General features: G+C 47.5%; 1 protein-coding gene across 2 annotated transcripts in view; it reads right to left on the bottom strand.

Annotated features, from left to right (window-relative positions):
- The window catches only part of LOC112262195 (peroxidasin), an 80,074-nt gene that overhangs the window by 8,173 nt on the left and 55,468 nt on the right, over positions 1–16,433 (bottom strand). For both annotated transcript variants that reach the window (XM_042330113.1, XM_042330114.1), the window contains 8 exons: positions 16,065–16,177; positions 13,736–13,892; positions 12,880–12,988; positions 11,478–11,635; positions 9,325–10,331; positions 8,491–8,987; positions 8,244–8,378; positions 7,874–8,082 (listed from right to left, as the gene is read on the bottom strand). In XM_042330113.1, the coding sequence (XP_042186047.1) occupies positions 7,874–8,082; positions 8,244–8,378; positions 8,491–8,987; positions 9,325–10,331; positions 11,478–11,635; positions 12,880–12,988; positions 13,736–13,892; positions 16,065–16,177 (2,385 nt within the window). The remainder of the gene's footprint in view (positions 1–7,873; positions 8,083–8,243; positions 8,379–8,490; positions 8,988–9,324; positions 10,332–11,477; positions 11,636–12,879; positions 12,989–13,735; positions 13,893–16,064; positions 16,178–16,433) is intronic.

The following is a 16,433-nucleotide window of genomic DNA, read 5'->3' as shown; positions in this document are numbered from 1 at the left end:
AACCTCCTTATAATAGAGGAGCAATAAACCCCCTGACAGAAACCAGTTACACAGAGAGGCCCTTTAATTGAGGCCCTGTAATTATGTGGGCTGTAACGTACACTGTGGGAGATTCTCAGGTTGGGGTGATGATAAACAAAAGCTATAAAACACATATAACATGAAAAAAAAACCTCAGCTATAAAATACTTATTTATCAAAAACAAAACTCTCCCTCACTCACATGCATGAAGAGAAAGACACACACACACGCGCACACACACTGTCTACAGTTTGTCTTGTCACACACACACACACACACACACACACACACACACACACACACACACACACACACACACACACACACACACACACACACAGAAACCAGAGCATAACTCTATCCTCTTCTCCTCTGATCCTCTCCACGTCTGACCCTCTTCTACTCTGACCCTTTCCAAGTCTGACCCTCTCCACATCTGACCCTCTCCACCTGTGACCCTCCATATGTCTGACCCTCTCTATGTCTGACCCTCTCCAAGTCTGAATCTCTCCACCTCTGCCCCACCTACTCTGACCCTCTCCACCTCTGACCTCTTCTACTCTGACCCTCTTCTCTTCTGACCCTCTCCACATCTGACCCTCTCCACCTCTGACCCTCTTCTCTACTGACCCTCTTCTCCTGTGACCCTCTCCAAGTCTGAATCTCTCCACCTCTGCCCCCTACTCTGACCCTCTCCACCTCTGACCCTCTTCTCCTGACCCTCTCCACTCTGACCCTCTTCTCCTCTGACCCTTTCCACATCTGACCCTCTTCTCCTCTGACCCTCTACAAGTCTGACCCTCTTCTCTGACCCTCTCCACGTCTGACCCTCTTCTCATCTGACCCTCTCCACGTCTGACCCTCTTCCTCTCTGACCCTCTCCACGTCTGACCCTCTTCTCCTCTGACCCTCTCCACGTCTGACCCTCTCCACGTCTGATCCTCTTCTCCTCTGACCCTCTCCATGTCTGACCCTCTTCTCTTCTGACCCTCTCCACGTCTGACCATCTTCTCCTCTGACTCTCTCCCCATCTGACCCTCTCCACTGACAGGATATTCACTTTTTATTAGCTTTTCCCATGTTCATTTGTGAAGGCTGAGTGAACTCAGGGTCAGAGCCAAGAGGAAAAAAGGAAAACAATCATCTAAGGATAAGAGACCACAGTCGTAAATGTAATCCCAACATCATTATGTTCTCAAGAGACATTATCTGAGCTCATAGCAATGACTAGTGAAACTAGTTGGCCGTTGTCCAAGGCTGATTTTGAATAAAACATACTTCAGTTATATTTCACTATATTTCATTTTACTTGATGAATAACCAAATTACCAATATTAATGTCACAAGCATGAGGCAACAGTTGAGGGTGGAGGGAGAGTGGGGTGAAAGTAGGGTGAGTACACCCCCAGACCTCTCCACTTCACCCACGTATCCACCTGAATACAAACTCTTTTAACTCAAAAGTCCCTGAATGCCTACTCAGTGTACATCATGACATCATCTAAAACATTCAAAGGATCCAATGGAAGAGTGCATTGTGACTAGTGTGTCTCACAGTAGGGAGTAAATAGCTTAATATGTGTAATAGCTGCTCACAGAAGCCCTGTATTCTCACCCAGCCACCCAGAATAAGTGGCTCAGAGTCATCCACTCAGGGGTTTGTTGGAGGGAAAATTCAGCTGCTCTCCAAAAACCAAAACCTCTCCTGCACCCCCAGATACCAATTCCAACTTTCCAACAATGTCCAATAGCATATCTACTAGCCTATGCTTTGGTTGAAGAGAAGTGTCCCAGGTAATTCAATAAATTGGTGAATTGGTTGCGCTGCTCGCACATGTGACGACATGCTAACCAAATAATATATGTTAGTGGATGGGGCGAGACAAACCCCCACTGAAAGCCCTCATACTCATACCTACTGTCATCCCAGTCATGTACTGCTGGGTTAGTCAATGGAACCCTTGGATGGAATGTACAACATCAGGGCTAACTCTCAATATAATATGTAACCCTTACAATCACATGGTAATGTCTTAAAAAGCCTGGTCATGAACCAGGAGTCTGGGGTCAGAGGGTAGTACCAGGAGGCTGGGGTCAGAGGGTAGTACCAGGAGGCTGGGGTCAGAGGGTAGTACCAGGAGGCTGGGGTCAGAAGGTAGTACCAGGAGGCTGGGGTCAGAGAATAGTACCAGGAGGCTGGGGTCAGAGGGTAGTTCCAGGAGGCTGGGGTCAGAGGGTAGTACCAGGAGGCTGGGGTCAGGCAGTAGTACCAGGAGTCTGGGGTCAGAGGGTAGTACCAGGAGTCTGGGGTCAGAGGGTAGTACCAGGAGTCTGGGGTCAGAGGGTAGTACCAGGAGGCTGGGGTCAGAGGGTAGTTCCAGGAGGCTGGGGTCAGAGGGTAGTACCAGGAGGCTGGGGTCAGGCAGTAGTACCAGGAGTCTGGGGTCAGAGGGTAGTACCAGGAGTCTGGGGTCAGAGGGTAGTACCAGGAGTCTGGGGTCAGAGGGTAGTACCAGGAGGCTGGGGTCAGAGGGTAGTACCAGGAGGATGGGGTCAGAGGGTAGTACCAGGAGTCTGGGGTCAGAGGGTAGCACGAGGAGGCTTGGGTCAGAGGCTAGTACCAGGAGGCTGGGGTCAGAGGCTAGTACCAGGAAGCTGGGGTCAGAGGGTAGTACCAGGAAGCTGGGGTCAGAGGGTAGTACCAGGAGGCTGGGGTCAGACGGTAGTACCAGAAGGCTGGGGTCAGACGGTAGTACTAGGAGTCTGGGGTCAGAAGGTAGCAGGGAACAGTAGAGCAGGTAGCTGATTACATATATCTCTCAAGACAAACACACTACCAAAATCTGAAAAATAAACCATGGCAATTATGGTAATGTTGATCAAAGGTACATTCTTGACCAACTAATCAATTCCAATTATACCCACACCCTAACCTATACAGCCACAACTGGGGATCCAATCTAGCTAGTCAATGGCCGTTTTCACTGTGATGAGACAAAGCTTGAAGACATTTGTATTATTTAATCTCTGTCCTATCATATCTGGGTTTGTTGTTTTCACATGCAGGCAAATGACAGCAGTCATACAGATAGCACTGTCAGACAAATGCACAAAGCTTTTATAAATGCAGTCTCAAACACTGTGGGGCACTGACCAATTATTACCCAAAGCCTAGTCAGGTGTCTCGTAATCAAATGTAGAGCCTCTCTTGTCCCGTTTCTTCCCACATCACATTCCACAGAAATAAGCGTCCAAATATTAACCCTGCGTAACCGTGTATAACCCTGTGTACCAACAGTACCAACAGTCTGGGTATCTTAAAGAAATATATTTGAAGCAGTAAATCCTAAAATGATTCCATTCTGATGAAGAAGAAGAGGAAGTTGATTCAAGAGTATTGGACCATAGATACACTCCACAACATGTAAACAGCATCAACACAACCAATCGCAGAGACTCCCCATTCCCACAGATCACTACTTTTCACAACTTGCAGACTTGCTTACGTGTTGCTGTACGTTTTGTTGCCAACCTTACTTTGCTACCTGACAACTTTACGGTTTTTACTTTTTAATTACCGTTTATATTTTTAGTTTTTCCCCTCACTCAACTTTTTTTCATTCAACTTTTTCACTCCGGACGCTCTATCTGGACGTGGTTCGTCAGGACTTCCAACAGCCGAAGCTGAGTAGTAACATTAACATGATGCCTTCTAATTGCAGTCGCTGTACACATCATATACAGGAGAACAATCACCTGACGGCGAGGATAGCTGTGCTGCAAGCCCAGCTTCAGACACAATCGTTAGGCAAGGGTAATTTCAGTGTAGGAAAGGATGAAACAGCGTCTGTGCCACCAGTAAGTACAGATAGTAACGTTAGTATAAATCCCCTCGCACGGTCCCCGCAGCCGGACAACTTTCTCATGGCTTCTGGGGGGAAATGCTGTAGGAATGCTCAACCGGTGTCGCTCATTCAGCCGACAGAAACTTTCAACCGGTTTCCCCATTAAGCAGCGAGTCGGAGTCTGAGGCCGAGCCTTCTCTTGTCTCTACTCCTCCCGTTACAGGGTCTGAGACGCCGAAGCTTCCCACCATTAGCTCTGACAAATTGAAAACCATAGTCATTGGCGACTCCATTACCCGCAGTATTAGACTTAAAACGAATCATCCAGCGATCATACACTGTTTACCAGGGGGCAGGGCAACCAACGTTAAGGCTAATCTGAAGATGGTGCTGGCTAAAGCTAAAACTGGCGAGTGTAGAGAGTATAGAGATATTGTTATCCACGTCGGCTCCAACGATGTTAGGATGAAACAGTCAGAGGTCACCAAGTGCAACATAGCTTCAGCGTGTAAATCAGCTAGAAAGATGTGTCGGCATCGAGTAATTGTCTCTGGCCCCCTCCCAGTTAGGGGGAGTGATGAGCTCTACAACAGTCTCACAACTCAATCACAACTTAATTGTTTTCTGCCCCTCCCAAAAGATAGAATTAGTAAATAATTGGCCCTCTTTCTGGGACTCACCCACAAACAGGACCAAGCCTGGCCTGCTGAGGAGTGACGGACTCCATCTTAGCTGGAGGGGTGCTCTCATCTTATCTACCAACATAGACAGGGCTCTAACTCCTCTAGCTCCACAATGAAATAGGGTGCAGGCCAGGCAGGAGGCTGTCAGCCAGACTGCCAGCTTAGTGGAGTCTGCCACTAGCACAGTCAGTGTAGTCAGCTCAGCTATCCCCATTGAGACCGTGTCTGTGCCTCGACTTAGGTTGGGCAGAACTAAACATGGCGGTGTTCGCCTTAGCAATCTCACTAGGATAAAGACCTCCTCCATTCCTGCCATTATTGAAAGAGATCGTGATACCGCACATCTCAGAATAGGGTTACTTAATGTTAGATCCCTCACTTCAAAGGCAGTTACAGTCAATTAACTAATCACTGATCATAATCTTGATGTGTTGGCCTGACTGAAATATGGCTTAAGCCTGATGAATTTACTGTGTTAAATGAGGCCTCACCACCTGGTTACACTAGTGACCATATCCCCCGTGCATCCCGCAAAGGAGGAGGTGTTGCTAACATTTACGATAGCAAATTTCTATTTACAAAAAAAAAAGAAGTTTTCGTCTTTTGAGCTTCTAGTCATGAAATCTACGACTGAAAGAGCTGCTTCCTGTGCTTGGCCCTCCTATGTTGAACATAATAAATGGCTCTCTCTCCACCGGATGTGTACCAAACTCACTAAAAGTGGCAGTAATAAAGCCTCTCTTGAAAAAGCCAAACCTTGACCCAGAAAATATAAAAAACTATCAGCCTATATCGAATCTTCCATTCCTCTCAAACATTTTTGAAAAAGCTGTTGCGCACTCACTGCCTTCCTGAAGACAAAAAATGTATACGAAATGCTTCAGTCTGGTTTTAGACCCCATCATAGCACTGAGACTGCACTTGTGAAGGTGGTAAGTGACCTTTTAATGGCATCAGACCGAGGCTGTGCATCTGTCCCCGTGCTCCTAGACCTTAGTGCTGCTTTTGATAACATCGATCACCAAATTCTTTTGGAGAGATTGGAAACCCAAATTGGTCTACATGGACAACTTCTGGCCTAGTTTAGATCTTATCTGTCGGAAATATATCAGTTTGTCTCTGTGAATGGTTTGTCCTCTGACAAATCAACTGTACATTTCGGTGTTCCTCAAGGTTCCGTTTTAGGACCACTATTGTTTTCACTATATATTTTACCTCTTGGGGATGTCATTCGAAAACATAATGTTAACTTTCACTGCTATGCGGATGACACACAGCTGTACATTTTAATTAAACATGGTGAAGCCCCAGAATTGCCCTCACTAGAAGCCTGTGTTTCAGACATAAGGAAGTGGTAGGCTAGTGGTTAGAGTGTTGGACTAGTAACCGGAAGGTTGGAAGTTCAAACCCCTGAGCTGACAAAACAAATCTGTCATTCTGCCCCTGAACAGGCAGTTAACCCACTGTTCCTAGGCCGTCATTGAAAATAAGAACTTGTTCTTAACTGACTTGCCTAGTTAAATAAAGGTTAAAAAAAAGAAAACTTTCTACTTTTAAACTCGGACAAAACAGAGATGCCTGTTGATCTTCTGTTGAATCTGACAATTAATCTTAATGGTTGTACAGTCGTCTCAAATAAAACTGTGAAGACCTCGGCGTTACTCTAGACCCTGATCTCTCTTTTGCTGAACATATCAAGACTGTTTCAAGGACTGCTTTTTTCCATCTACGTACCATTGCAAAAATCAGAAACTATCTGTCCAAAAATGATGCAAAAAAATTAATCCATTTGTTACTAGGTTAGACTACTGCAATGCTCTACTTTCCAGCTACCCAGATAAAGCACTAAATAAACTTCAGTTAGTGCTAAATACGGCTGCTAGAATCCTGACTAGAACCAAAAAATTTGATCATATTACTCCAGTGCTAGCCTCCCTATACTGGCTTCCTGTTAAGGCAAGAGCTGATTTTAAGGTTTTACTGCTAACCTACAAAGCATTACATGGGCTTGCTCCTACCTATCTCTCTGATTTGGTCCTGCCGTACATACCTACACATACGCTACGGTCACAAGACGCAGTCCTCCTAATTGTCCCTAGAATTTCTAAGCAAACAGCTGGAGGCAGGGCTTTCTCCTATAGAGCTCCATTTTTATGGAACGGTCTGCCTACCCATGTCAGAGACGCAAACTCAGTCTCAACCTTTAAGTCTTTACTGAAGACTCATCTCTTCAGTGGGTCATCTGATTGAGTGTAGTCTGGCCCAGGAGTGGGAAGGTGAACGGAAAGGCTCTGGAGCAACGATCCGCCCTTGCTGTGTCTGCCTGGCCGGTTCCCCTCTTTCCACTGGGATTCTCTGCCTCTAACCCTATTACAGGGGCTGAGTCACTGGCTTACTGGTGCTCTTTCATGCCGTCCCTAGGAGGGGTGCATCACTTGAGTGAGTTGAGTCACTGATGTGATCTTCCTGTCTGGGTTGGCGACCCCCCTTGGGTTGTGCCATGGTGGAGATCTTTGTGGGCTATACTCGGCCTTGTCTCAGTATGGTACGTTGGTGGTTGAAGATATCCCTCTAGTGGTGTGGGGGCTGTGCTTTGGCAAAGTGGGTGGGTGGGGTTATATCCTTCCTGTTTGGCCCTGTCCGGAGATATCATTGGATGGGGCCACAGTGTCTCCTGACCCCTCCTGTCTCAGCCTCCAGTATTTATGCTGCAGTAGTTTATGTGTCGGGGGCTAGGGTCAGTTTGTTATATTTGGAGTACTTCTCCTGCCTTATCCGGTGTCCTGTGTGAATTTAAGTATGCTCTCTCTAATTCTCTGTTTCTCTCTTTCTTTCTCTCTCTCGGAGGACCTGAGCCCGAGGACCATGCCTCAGGACTACCTGGCATAATGACTCCTTGCTGTCCCCAGTCCACCTGGCCATGCTGCTGCTCCAGTTTCAACTGTTCTGCCTGCGGCTTTGGAATCCTGACCTGTTCACCGGACGTGCTACCTGTCCCAGACCTGCTGTTTTCAAATCTCTAGAGACTGCAGGAGTGGTAGAGATACTCTTAATGATCGGCTATGAAAATCGGCTTTTTCCTAGCCACCGTGCTTCTACACCTGCATTGCTTGCTGTTTGGGGTTTTAGGCTGGGTTTCTGTACAGCACTTTGAGTTATCAGCTGATGTACGAAGGGCTATATAAATAAATTTGTTTTGATTTCACCAAAGACATATAGAAAGACAATACACTATGTCTGTGACAAAAAGTAGTGCACTATTTAAGGAATAAGGAGTAATTCAAGACAGAATGAATGTGTGTTTCATATTCTATGTTACCTACCTTCGCAGCAGTCCTGCCACATGCGCAGGTCAATGTTGGGGACGTCGTCACAGCTGCCATATCCGTGGGGCAGCTGTGCCACGCTGAACACGTCTTGCTGGATACGAGTGATGTTGTCACCGTTGTCACACAGCACCCTTGTCAGAGATGCCTGCTTCAGCTGGGTCAGCTGGGCCGGGTTGAATACACCTGGGTTCTCATACCAGAACCTGGAAGCACAACCCAGGACGAGAGGATGGAGGGTTACATGTAAACCCACACCATATAGACAACCTACTCTCTCTCTCCCTCTCATCCTTCTAAAAAAATGTGTTGATGATGAGCATAATTAATTTGACAAGAATTGGTAGCTGAGGGGATGTGAGCTCACCGGTCCCCATCTCTAAGGCGTTTGAACTGGGCAGCCAGCAGACACATGAGGGTGGGTCCCAGCCGGCTCCCAGGAACCAGGTCCTCAGCCATCAGAGCAGGGAACAGGTCGATGTTCAGGGGAGTGCCGTATAGCCTGGAGAGATAGGAATAGACAGACAGACAGTCACAGCACTGTAACTCAACCCCAATGGAGCCACAGTTCAAGTGTGTCTGCAAATGATTGATAGCTAAAACCTGGTTTGCACCTCTGCAGCTTCTCCCTGACTTGGGGGTTCTGGATCTCGTTCCTCAGGTCGTCAAAGCTCTGTGCCGAGGTCAGGTTACAGAAGGTCCGGTAGTCGTTGTAGGGCGGTATCCCATGATCCCTTCCTCTCTGGATGTTCATGGCGGCCAGGTCCAGTGCCACGGAGTGGGCCATGGAGAACAGCCTCTCCGTCAGCTCCGTGTTCAACAGCTGGGTCGACACGCGCATCTTCCCCGCCACGCCGAACAGGCCCCGCAGTAGGGGGTCGATGCCCCCCTCATTGACGATGCGGAAGGGGGAGAAGAAGGCACGGTGCAGGGAGATGTGGCCCTGGGGGATGGGCTGGAAGTGCTCGTCCAGCCGGTACAGGATGGGGTTGATGAGGGTGTGTCCGAAGCGGAAGGCAGCCGTGGCGAAGGCGTTGAGGATGCCGGCATTGATGTTGGGGTTGTAGCCGTGGTAGTCGCCAATCAGCTTCCTCCCCGCGTCACCCATGATCTGAGGGAGGGGGTGACCATCATCATCATCATCACCAATAATAATCATTTACAGAGACAGCACCTTTCATCAATCTGAAGACCTTTCACAGGAACATTGGTTAGATCTATATAGTAGAGTAGTCCTTACCTTGGTTAGAGTATGAGAGAGTACTAGATCTATATAGTAGAGTAGTCCTTACCTTGGTTAGTGTATGAAAGAGTACTAGATCTATATAGTAGAGTAGTCCTTACCTTGGTTAGAGTATGAGAGATTACTAGATCTATATAGTAGAGTAGTCCTTACCATGGTTAGAGTATGAGAGAGTACTTGATCTATATAGTAGAGTAGTCCTTACCTTGGGCAGCCAGTGGTTGTAGGTGATGTGCTGCATCTGTGCGCCAACTATCTTCCTTGCCTCGTGGTAGATGGTGTCTCCGTCCCAGTGTGGATTGAGTCTGAGCAGCTCTGTAGCTATGCGGTTGTGTTCCCTGAACCACACGGTGTGCATGGCTGTCAGACCTAGCTGCTCGTTGGCCCTGTGGTCTCCAGCCAGGAAGCAGGGAATGGGGCTCTCGTTCTCATCCCTCATACACTCTGTAGGGGGCCCAGTGGCGAAGGGTAGCAGGGGCTTCCCAGAGCGCTGGACGATGCCCTGCCTCAGCAGTCCCCTCTGACTGGCCAGGTCGCGGACCTCCTCTGACTCGTGGCGTGAGCTGCCATACACGTTGGACGCGTCGATGTACGATGTCAGCTGGTTGATCTGTTCCCGTGGAAACACGCTGTTCATGAGGAGTGATGTCATGCCGCTGCCGCACACAGGACTGGAACGCACAAAGAACATGCAGCGTGCCCCGCTGCGCGCCTGCCGAGGGTCCCCCGGGGGGAACTGGATGGGGAAGCAGGGAGGGTCATTGGTGCACACGTTGGTACACAGCTGGCCGTCTGAGAAACGTGACTGGCTGAGGGCGGCAACTGTGGAATCTAGATCATGGTCCAGGAACTGTCCCCACTGCATGAGCATGTGGGTGTAGTGGTCATCTGGGGTGATGGTCTCCGTGCCGATCATGGTGGTGGAAACGAGGCGGGGCAGAGGCAGGGCGTGGCCGTTGTGATGGCGGCTGCTGGCGCCATGCGGCAGGTTGAAGCCGTTGTCGTAGACTGACTTGAGGAGGCGTTGGAAGGCGGTGAGGGAGGCGCCCCACATGGGGTGCTGCAGGTTGTTGCAGGTGCCGTCGTGGCTGCGGTACTTCTGGTGGAAGCAGATGTCAGAACAGTTGTTGAAGCGGCGGTGAGCCGTGCAGCCTGACAGGTTGGCGATCACATCCAGGAAGTGAGGGGACACCAGGTCATTGTAGCGAAATGCTGGGGACAAAGGGAGGGACAGGAGGTGTACTTTATGGTGTACTGTATAAGGCCACATACAGAGGAAACAAGCACAGGGCTGTGTACTACACCACTATATCAATATAGTTCCACCTAACAGAGGAGCATGTAGGCTGCTAATGTTTGCCCTGGGAATGTAAACCTGCATCTTGAGGACAAAGAGTGTTCCTCTGACATGCGCTAACTCCCTGGGAAACTAGACAGCTCCTGTGTTACAGCTCAGTGTGTGTTTGTGTGATGTGTGAGGTGCCTTGTGTAACTCAACTCAATGGGGAAAAGTGAGACTTCTCGTCAGAATTCAGCTAGCTGATGAAACATCACCAACCCTCCCATCTCCCCCCGAATCCCACCCTTCCACCTCCACCCTCTGGTAATTCACATAATTGATCCAGCCATACACAACCTTCGGGGTAGCAGTGTGTGGGTGGAGAGGGTGTCCCAGGTCACATAGACATAAACCAAACAGGCTACATTATTTTTGCTGACGTGCAAAAGTTAGGGCCCGGTGTAACAATGAACACTTGACTGTTGTCATAACCAGTGAAAACACTGAGCCTTTTTCTCTCTCTCTCTCTCTCTCTCCTCCCCTCTCTCCCTCTCTCTCTCCCTCTCTCCCTCCCTCTCTCTCCCTCCCTCTCTCTCTCTCTCCCCTCTCTCCCTCTCTCTCTCCCTCTCTCCCCTCCCTCCCTCTCTCCCTCCTCTCTCTCTCCCTCCCTCCCTCCCTCCCTCCCTCCCTCCCTCATAAATCCTAAATATGGGGGATCAGTCCCCTTGTTGTTTCGGTCATTGGACACATTGCTCTTTCCAAATCTGGGATGGCTTTCACCCGTGACAACAGACCATATTAGGCATGACGTATCGGTAGTAAAACCCTTTATGAGCATCCAGTCAAATGGGTCAGAATGAGAGGAACATGTCATACAGATGTCATAAACATATATCTACAGCCAGAGATGTTTAAAAAATCCAACTGAAGTAACCCATTGAATGTTTGTGGATTGGGGCATTGGCATGTCCTCCTCACTTCCATACGTTCACATTACATAGAAAGTCTGCTAACTCATAACTCAATCAAAGCCTTATATGTCCTCTTTATTCCACAGTATTGGCTTTCTGCTGTCTCACCTGTGCCGTTGGTGTCGAACATGAGGCCCTGGTTGACGTGGTTCTGGATGAGGAGCAGGGTTTGTTCGAAGATCTCCCCCGCCCTGGCCTGCCCCACTGTGTAGGGGTCCCTGGGGTAACGAAATAGGGCCAGCAACTCTCCAGGGGTACGAGGGTTACTACAGAGAGAGAGATGGAGGGGAAGGGAGGGGGTAGGGAGAGGGACCGAAGAGGGGTGCTTAGAGAGAGAAATGTGATCATATTTAGATTTCTAATGTTTTCTTGGCAGTTACAACAACTCTAATGTGTCTACCAGTAGTGAATGATGAAACATCCCTCCTGACCCAAATGACATGAGCAGGCAGTAAAGCTTCAACATGCACATTCTCCTAACCAACTTCACTTCCTTATATGGGCATCACATCCTTTGATGCCATCCCAACAACTACACTGTTATTTATGAATTGCTTTGAAAGTGTCATTTATAAACCATGACACACACAGACACACACACACACAAACACACATGCACGCATACAGTATGTACTATTACAAAGAAATACAATATGTACTATTACAAAGAAATACAGAATGTACTATTACAAAGAAATACAGTGTGTACTATTACAAAGAAATACAGTATGTAGAATTACAAGAAATACAGTGTGCATTATTACAAAGAAATACAGTATGTAGTATTACAAATAAATACAGTATGCATTATTACAAAGAAATAAAGAAATATGTAGTATTACAAAGAAATACAGTATGTAGTATTACAAAGAAATAAATAAAAATGTAGTAATACAAAGAAATTCAGTATGTAGTATTACAAATAAATACAGAATGTAGTATTACAAATAAATAAGTAGTATTACAAAGAATATATAGTATTTAGAGGATCCAAATTAAGAATGTATGATATTCTAGTCATATATAGTGATGATGACATATCGGACGGAGCATTGCAATCCAAGTCCTCAGGCTGTGAGAAGACCTTTAGTGGATGCGCCAGTTACAGAGCACAAACACACAAGCCTGTGAAGCCACTGAGCTCTGGGGGCCCAGAGGAAGGTTCACTATCTGGGCATGTCATTAGAACAGAGCTAGAAATCCCTGGCTGGCTGGCTGGCTGGCTGTGTGTGTGTGTGTGTGTGTGTGTGTGTGTGTGTGTGTGTGTGTGTGTGTGTGTGTGTGTGTGTGTGTGTGTGTGTGTGTGTGTGTGTGTGTGTGTGTGTGTGTGTGTGTGTGTGTGTGTGTGTGCACGTGCATATAGAAACATGCTCCTGTTAACCACATCATCAGTTCAAAGAGCTTACACACAAAACATTACTCAAGATAAGAGTTCAGAAATGATAATGCAACAAAGCTTAGATTCATAAGCCTGATTCCAACCCGCTGACTAAAAGGGCATTTGACTTACCCATCGAACAGATGCCTCCTGGTGGATTCGATGGCACTGTCCACGTTGCGGATGGCCTCTTCAATAGACGACGTTACAAAGGTGTCCCCTTGTCTACTTACTGGAGGCACTGCAAACAGATAGGCACTGCTTTCAAAGGCAGTCGTAAAATCAACTAACACTGATAATAAAACAATAGAATAATTTGCCATAAACTGAAATCAGATGTTTCAACTGCATATGTCATCTGTTGTGCCATGTTCAAGACAGCATGAGGTAGCATTATAACCTAGATCAGGGGTAGGCAACTAGATTCATGACTACATTGAGACACGATCATGTCTATTTTTGTATTCATGAGAATACTTGGGAACAGATTTCTTAAATTAAACAAATTTTTTGATGAATTCCTGGTGATTGTACAATTTATTTTGTTGGAGGAAACAGAACGCAGATTGGAAGGAACAGAACACATTTCTGGCAGACTGCGTAGTGAAGTTCTACAGTGTGCCATGTAAAAAATTGAGTGTCTGATGTGTAGGCTGCAGACCCGTCCAACAACAACCCAACATGGTCACAGTTCGCTGACGGCACGCTAGCTAGCATCGGCTACGAGACAGCGTGCAGGCAGGCCAAGGAAAATAAGCAACACTGGGGCTAGAGCTGAGGAGTAGGCCCAAATTATGGTGTTACAATAGCTGTATTACAGCGGTCACAAAGCCTTGGTCCGGTGAGGAGTGGGGTGTGTGCAGGCTTTGGTTCTATCCCAGCAAAAACACATTTGATTCAGGTGTGTTAGAGCAGGGCTGGAACAAAAGCTTGCAATGTCTCCACAATTAGGGTTAGACTAGATTAGCATACTCTAGCTGTGTCTTACCTAGGACGGTGAGCACCATGCTAGCGGACTGGTAGCCAATAGGGTTGCGGGCGACACACTCGTAGCGTCCACCGTCGGCTAGACCCACGTCCTTAACCTCCAGGAAGCCCTCAGGGGCGATGTGGAACTTCCCACTTTCCGTCACCTGGACACCGTCCTGCAGAGTTGCCGGGGGAGACAAGGGTTGAAAGGTCAGGAGGTGTGGACTAGTGTGGGGTAATGAGTGGGGCACTGCCTTCAGTTACACAGTCAAAGCCATAGGGTCTGACAGGCCTGCTTAAACCCTACATCCCAACCCGAGCACTCCATTCTGCCACCTCTGGTCTCTTGGAACTCCAACCCCTATGGGAGGGAAGCTCCCACTCAGCCCAGTCCAAGTTGTCCTGGCACCACAATGGAGGAACCAGCTACCCCCTGAAGCTAGGACAGCAGAATCCCTGCCCATCTTCTGAAAACATCTGAAACCCTACTTCTTCAAATAGTATCTTAAATAATCCCACAGCACATATTCATCTATATACACTATATATAAAAAAATATGTGGACACCCCTTCAAATGAGTGGATTTGGTTATTTCAGCCACACCCATTGTTGACAGGTGTATAAATCGAGCACACAGCCATGCAATCTACATAGACAAACATTGGCAGTAGAATGGCCGTACTGAAGAGCTCAGTGACTTTCAATGTGGCACCGTCATAGGATGCCACCTTTGCAACAAGTCAGTTCGTAAAATTTCTGCCTTGCTAGAGCTGCCCCGGTTAACTGTATGTGCTGTAATTGTGAAGTGGAAACGTCTAGGGGCAATAACAACTCAGCAGTGAAGTGGTAGGCCACACAAGCTCACAGAACGGGACCGCCGCGTGCTGAAGCGCGTAGAGCATAAAAATCGTCTGTCCTCGGTTACAACACTCACTAGTTCCAAACTGCCTCTGGAAGCAAAGTCAGCACAAGAACTGTTCGTCGGGAGCTTCATGAAATGGGTTTCCATGGCCAAGCAGCCGCACACAAGCCTAAGATCACCATGCACAATGCTAATTGTCAGCTGGAGTGGTGTAAAGCTCACCGCCATTGGACTCTGGAGCAGTGGAAACACGTTCCCTGGAGTGATGAATCTCGCTTCACTATCTGGCAGTCCGATGGACTAATCTAGGTTTGGAGGATGCCAGGAGAACGCTACATGCCCCAATGCATAGTGCCAACTGTAAAGTTTGGTGGATGAGGTATAATGGTCTGGGGCTGTTTCTCATGGTTTGGGCTAGGCACCTTAGTTCCAGTGAAGGGAAGTCTTAAAGCTACAGACACTAATGACATTCTAGACGACTCTTTTTTCCAACTTTGTGGCAGCAGTTTGGGGAAGACGCTTTCCTGTTTCAGCATGACAATAACCCTGACCTCAACCCCATTGAACAGATTTTGGATGAATAGGAACGCAGACTGCAAGCCATACCTAATCGCCCAGCATCAGTGCCCAACATCACAAATGTTCTTGTGGCTGAATGGAAGCAAGTCCCCGCAGCAATGTTCCAACATCTAGCGGAAAGCCTTCCCAGAAGAGTGGAGGCTGTTATAGCAGCAAAGGGGGGACCAACTCCATATTAATGCCCATGATTTTGGAATAAGATGTTAGACGAGCAGGTGTCCACATACTTTTGGTAATATAGTATATATAATACCTTTCGTGAACTAACACTAACACTTTTTTATTTATTTATTTCACCTTTATTTAACCAGGTAGGTAAGTTGAGAACAAGTTCTCATTTACAATTGCGACCTGGCAAGATGCTGATAGCTACTTTACTGAGGAAAAATGTACTTACTATGACTGTGATATGTGGTTGTCCCACCTAGCTATTTTAAGATTAATTCACTAACTGTAAGCTAAATTACCAAAATGTAAAAAGTGCCTGACCAGGTTGGGTTATATGGAGACTATAAAATCAGCTTGGGTTACATGATATACGAGGCTGTACAAAACAACTTGTTTCATATATATAGGCCTACTAACAGCCATCACCTGATCTGAACAGGCCTGGACTTTCTTTCCCCATCCCTCCTTTCCCCATCCCTCCTTTTCCCATCCCTCCTTTCCCCATCCCTCCTTTCTCCATCCTTCCTTTCCCCATCCTTCCTTTTCCCATCCCCCTTTCCCCATCCCTCCTTTCTCCATCCCTCCTTTCTCCATCCCTCCTTTCTCCATCCCTCCTTTCTCCATCCCTCCTTTCCCCAACCCCTGTCCTCAGCGAGAGCCTGGCTATACTAGCCTTGTTGCCATGGAGGCTGTGACAACGGAAACCAGTAGTTGGTGACCAGGTGACAGGTGTCTAACCTTGTTCCAGGTGAGGACAGGCTCGGGCTGTCCCTGAGCTCTGCAGGGAATCTGGACGTCCGTGCCAGACTCCACAGTCACGTCCCTTGGAGCATTTGTGAAAACAGGCGTTACTGATGATTGAAAAACATGTGTTAATGATTACATCAACGCTCTCAGCAGCTCACAGTGCAGTGCAATGAATCCCAATGCAGTAAAGACACTTTGTCATCCAAATGTTCTCAGCATGTCAAAACAGACACTAATACTTTTTCTATTGCTGGGACGCACACACACACACACGCACACACACGCACGCGCACGCACGCACGCACGCACGCACACACACACTGACATCTGCACACACCCCCATACCCTCTCTCTCTTTTT

Source organism: Oncorhynchus tshawytscha, linkage group LG11 (assembly GCF_018296145.1).
Source record: "Oncorhynchus tshawytscha isolate Ot180627B linkage group LG11, Otsh_v2.0, whole genome shotgun sequence".
Taxonomy (NCBI): Eukaryota; Metazoa; Chordata; class Actinopteri; order Salmoniformes; family Salmonidae; genus Oncorhynchus; species Oncorhynchus tshawytscha.
Note: the sequence above shows the minus strand (reverse complement) of the source record. Positions and strands in the feature narration are given on the sequence as shown.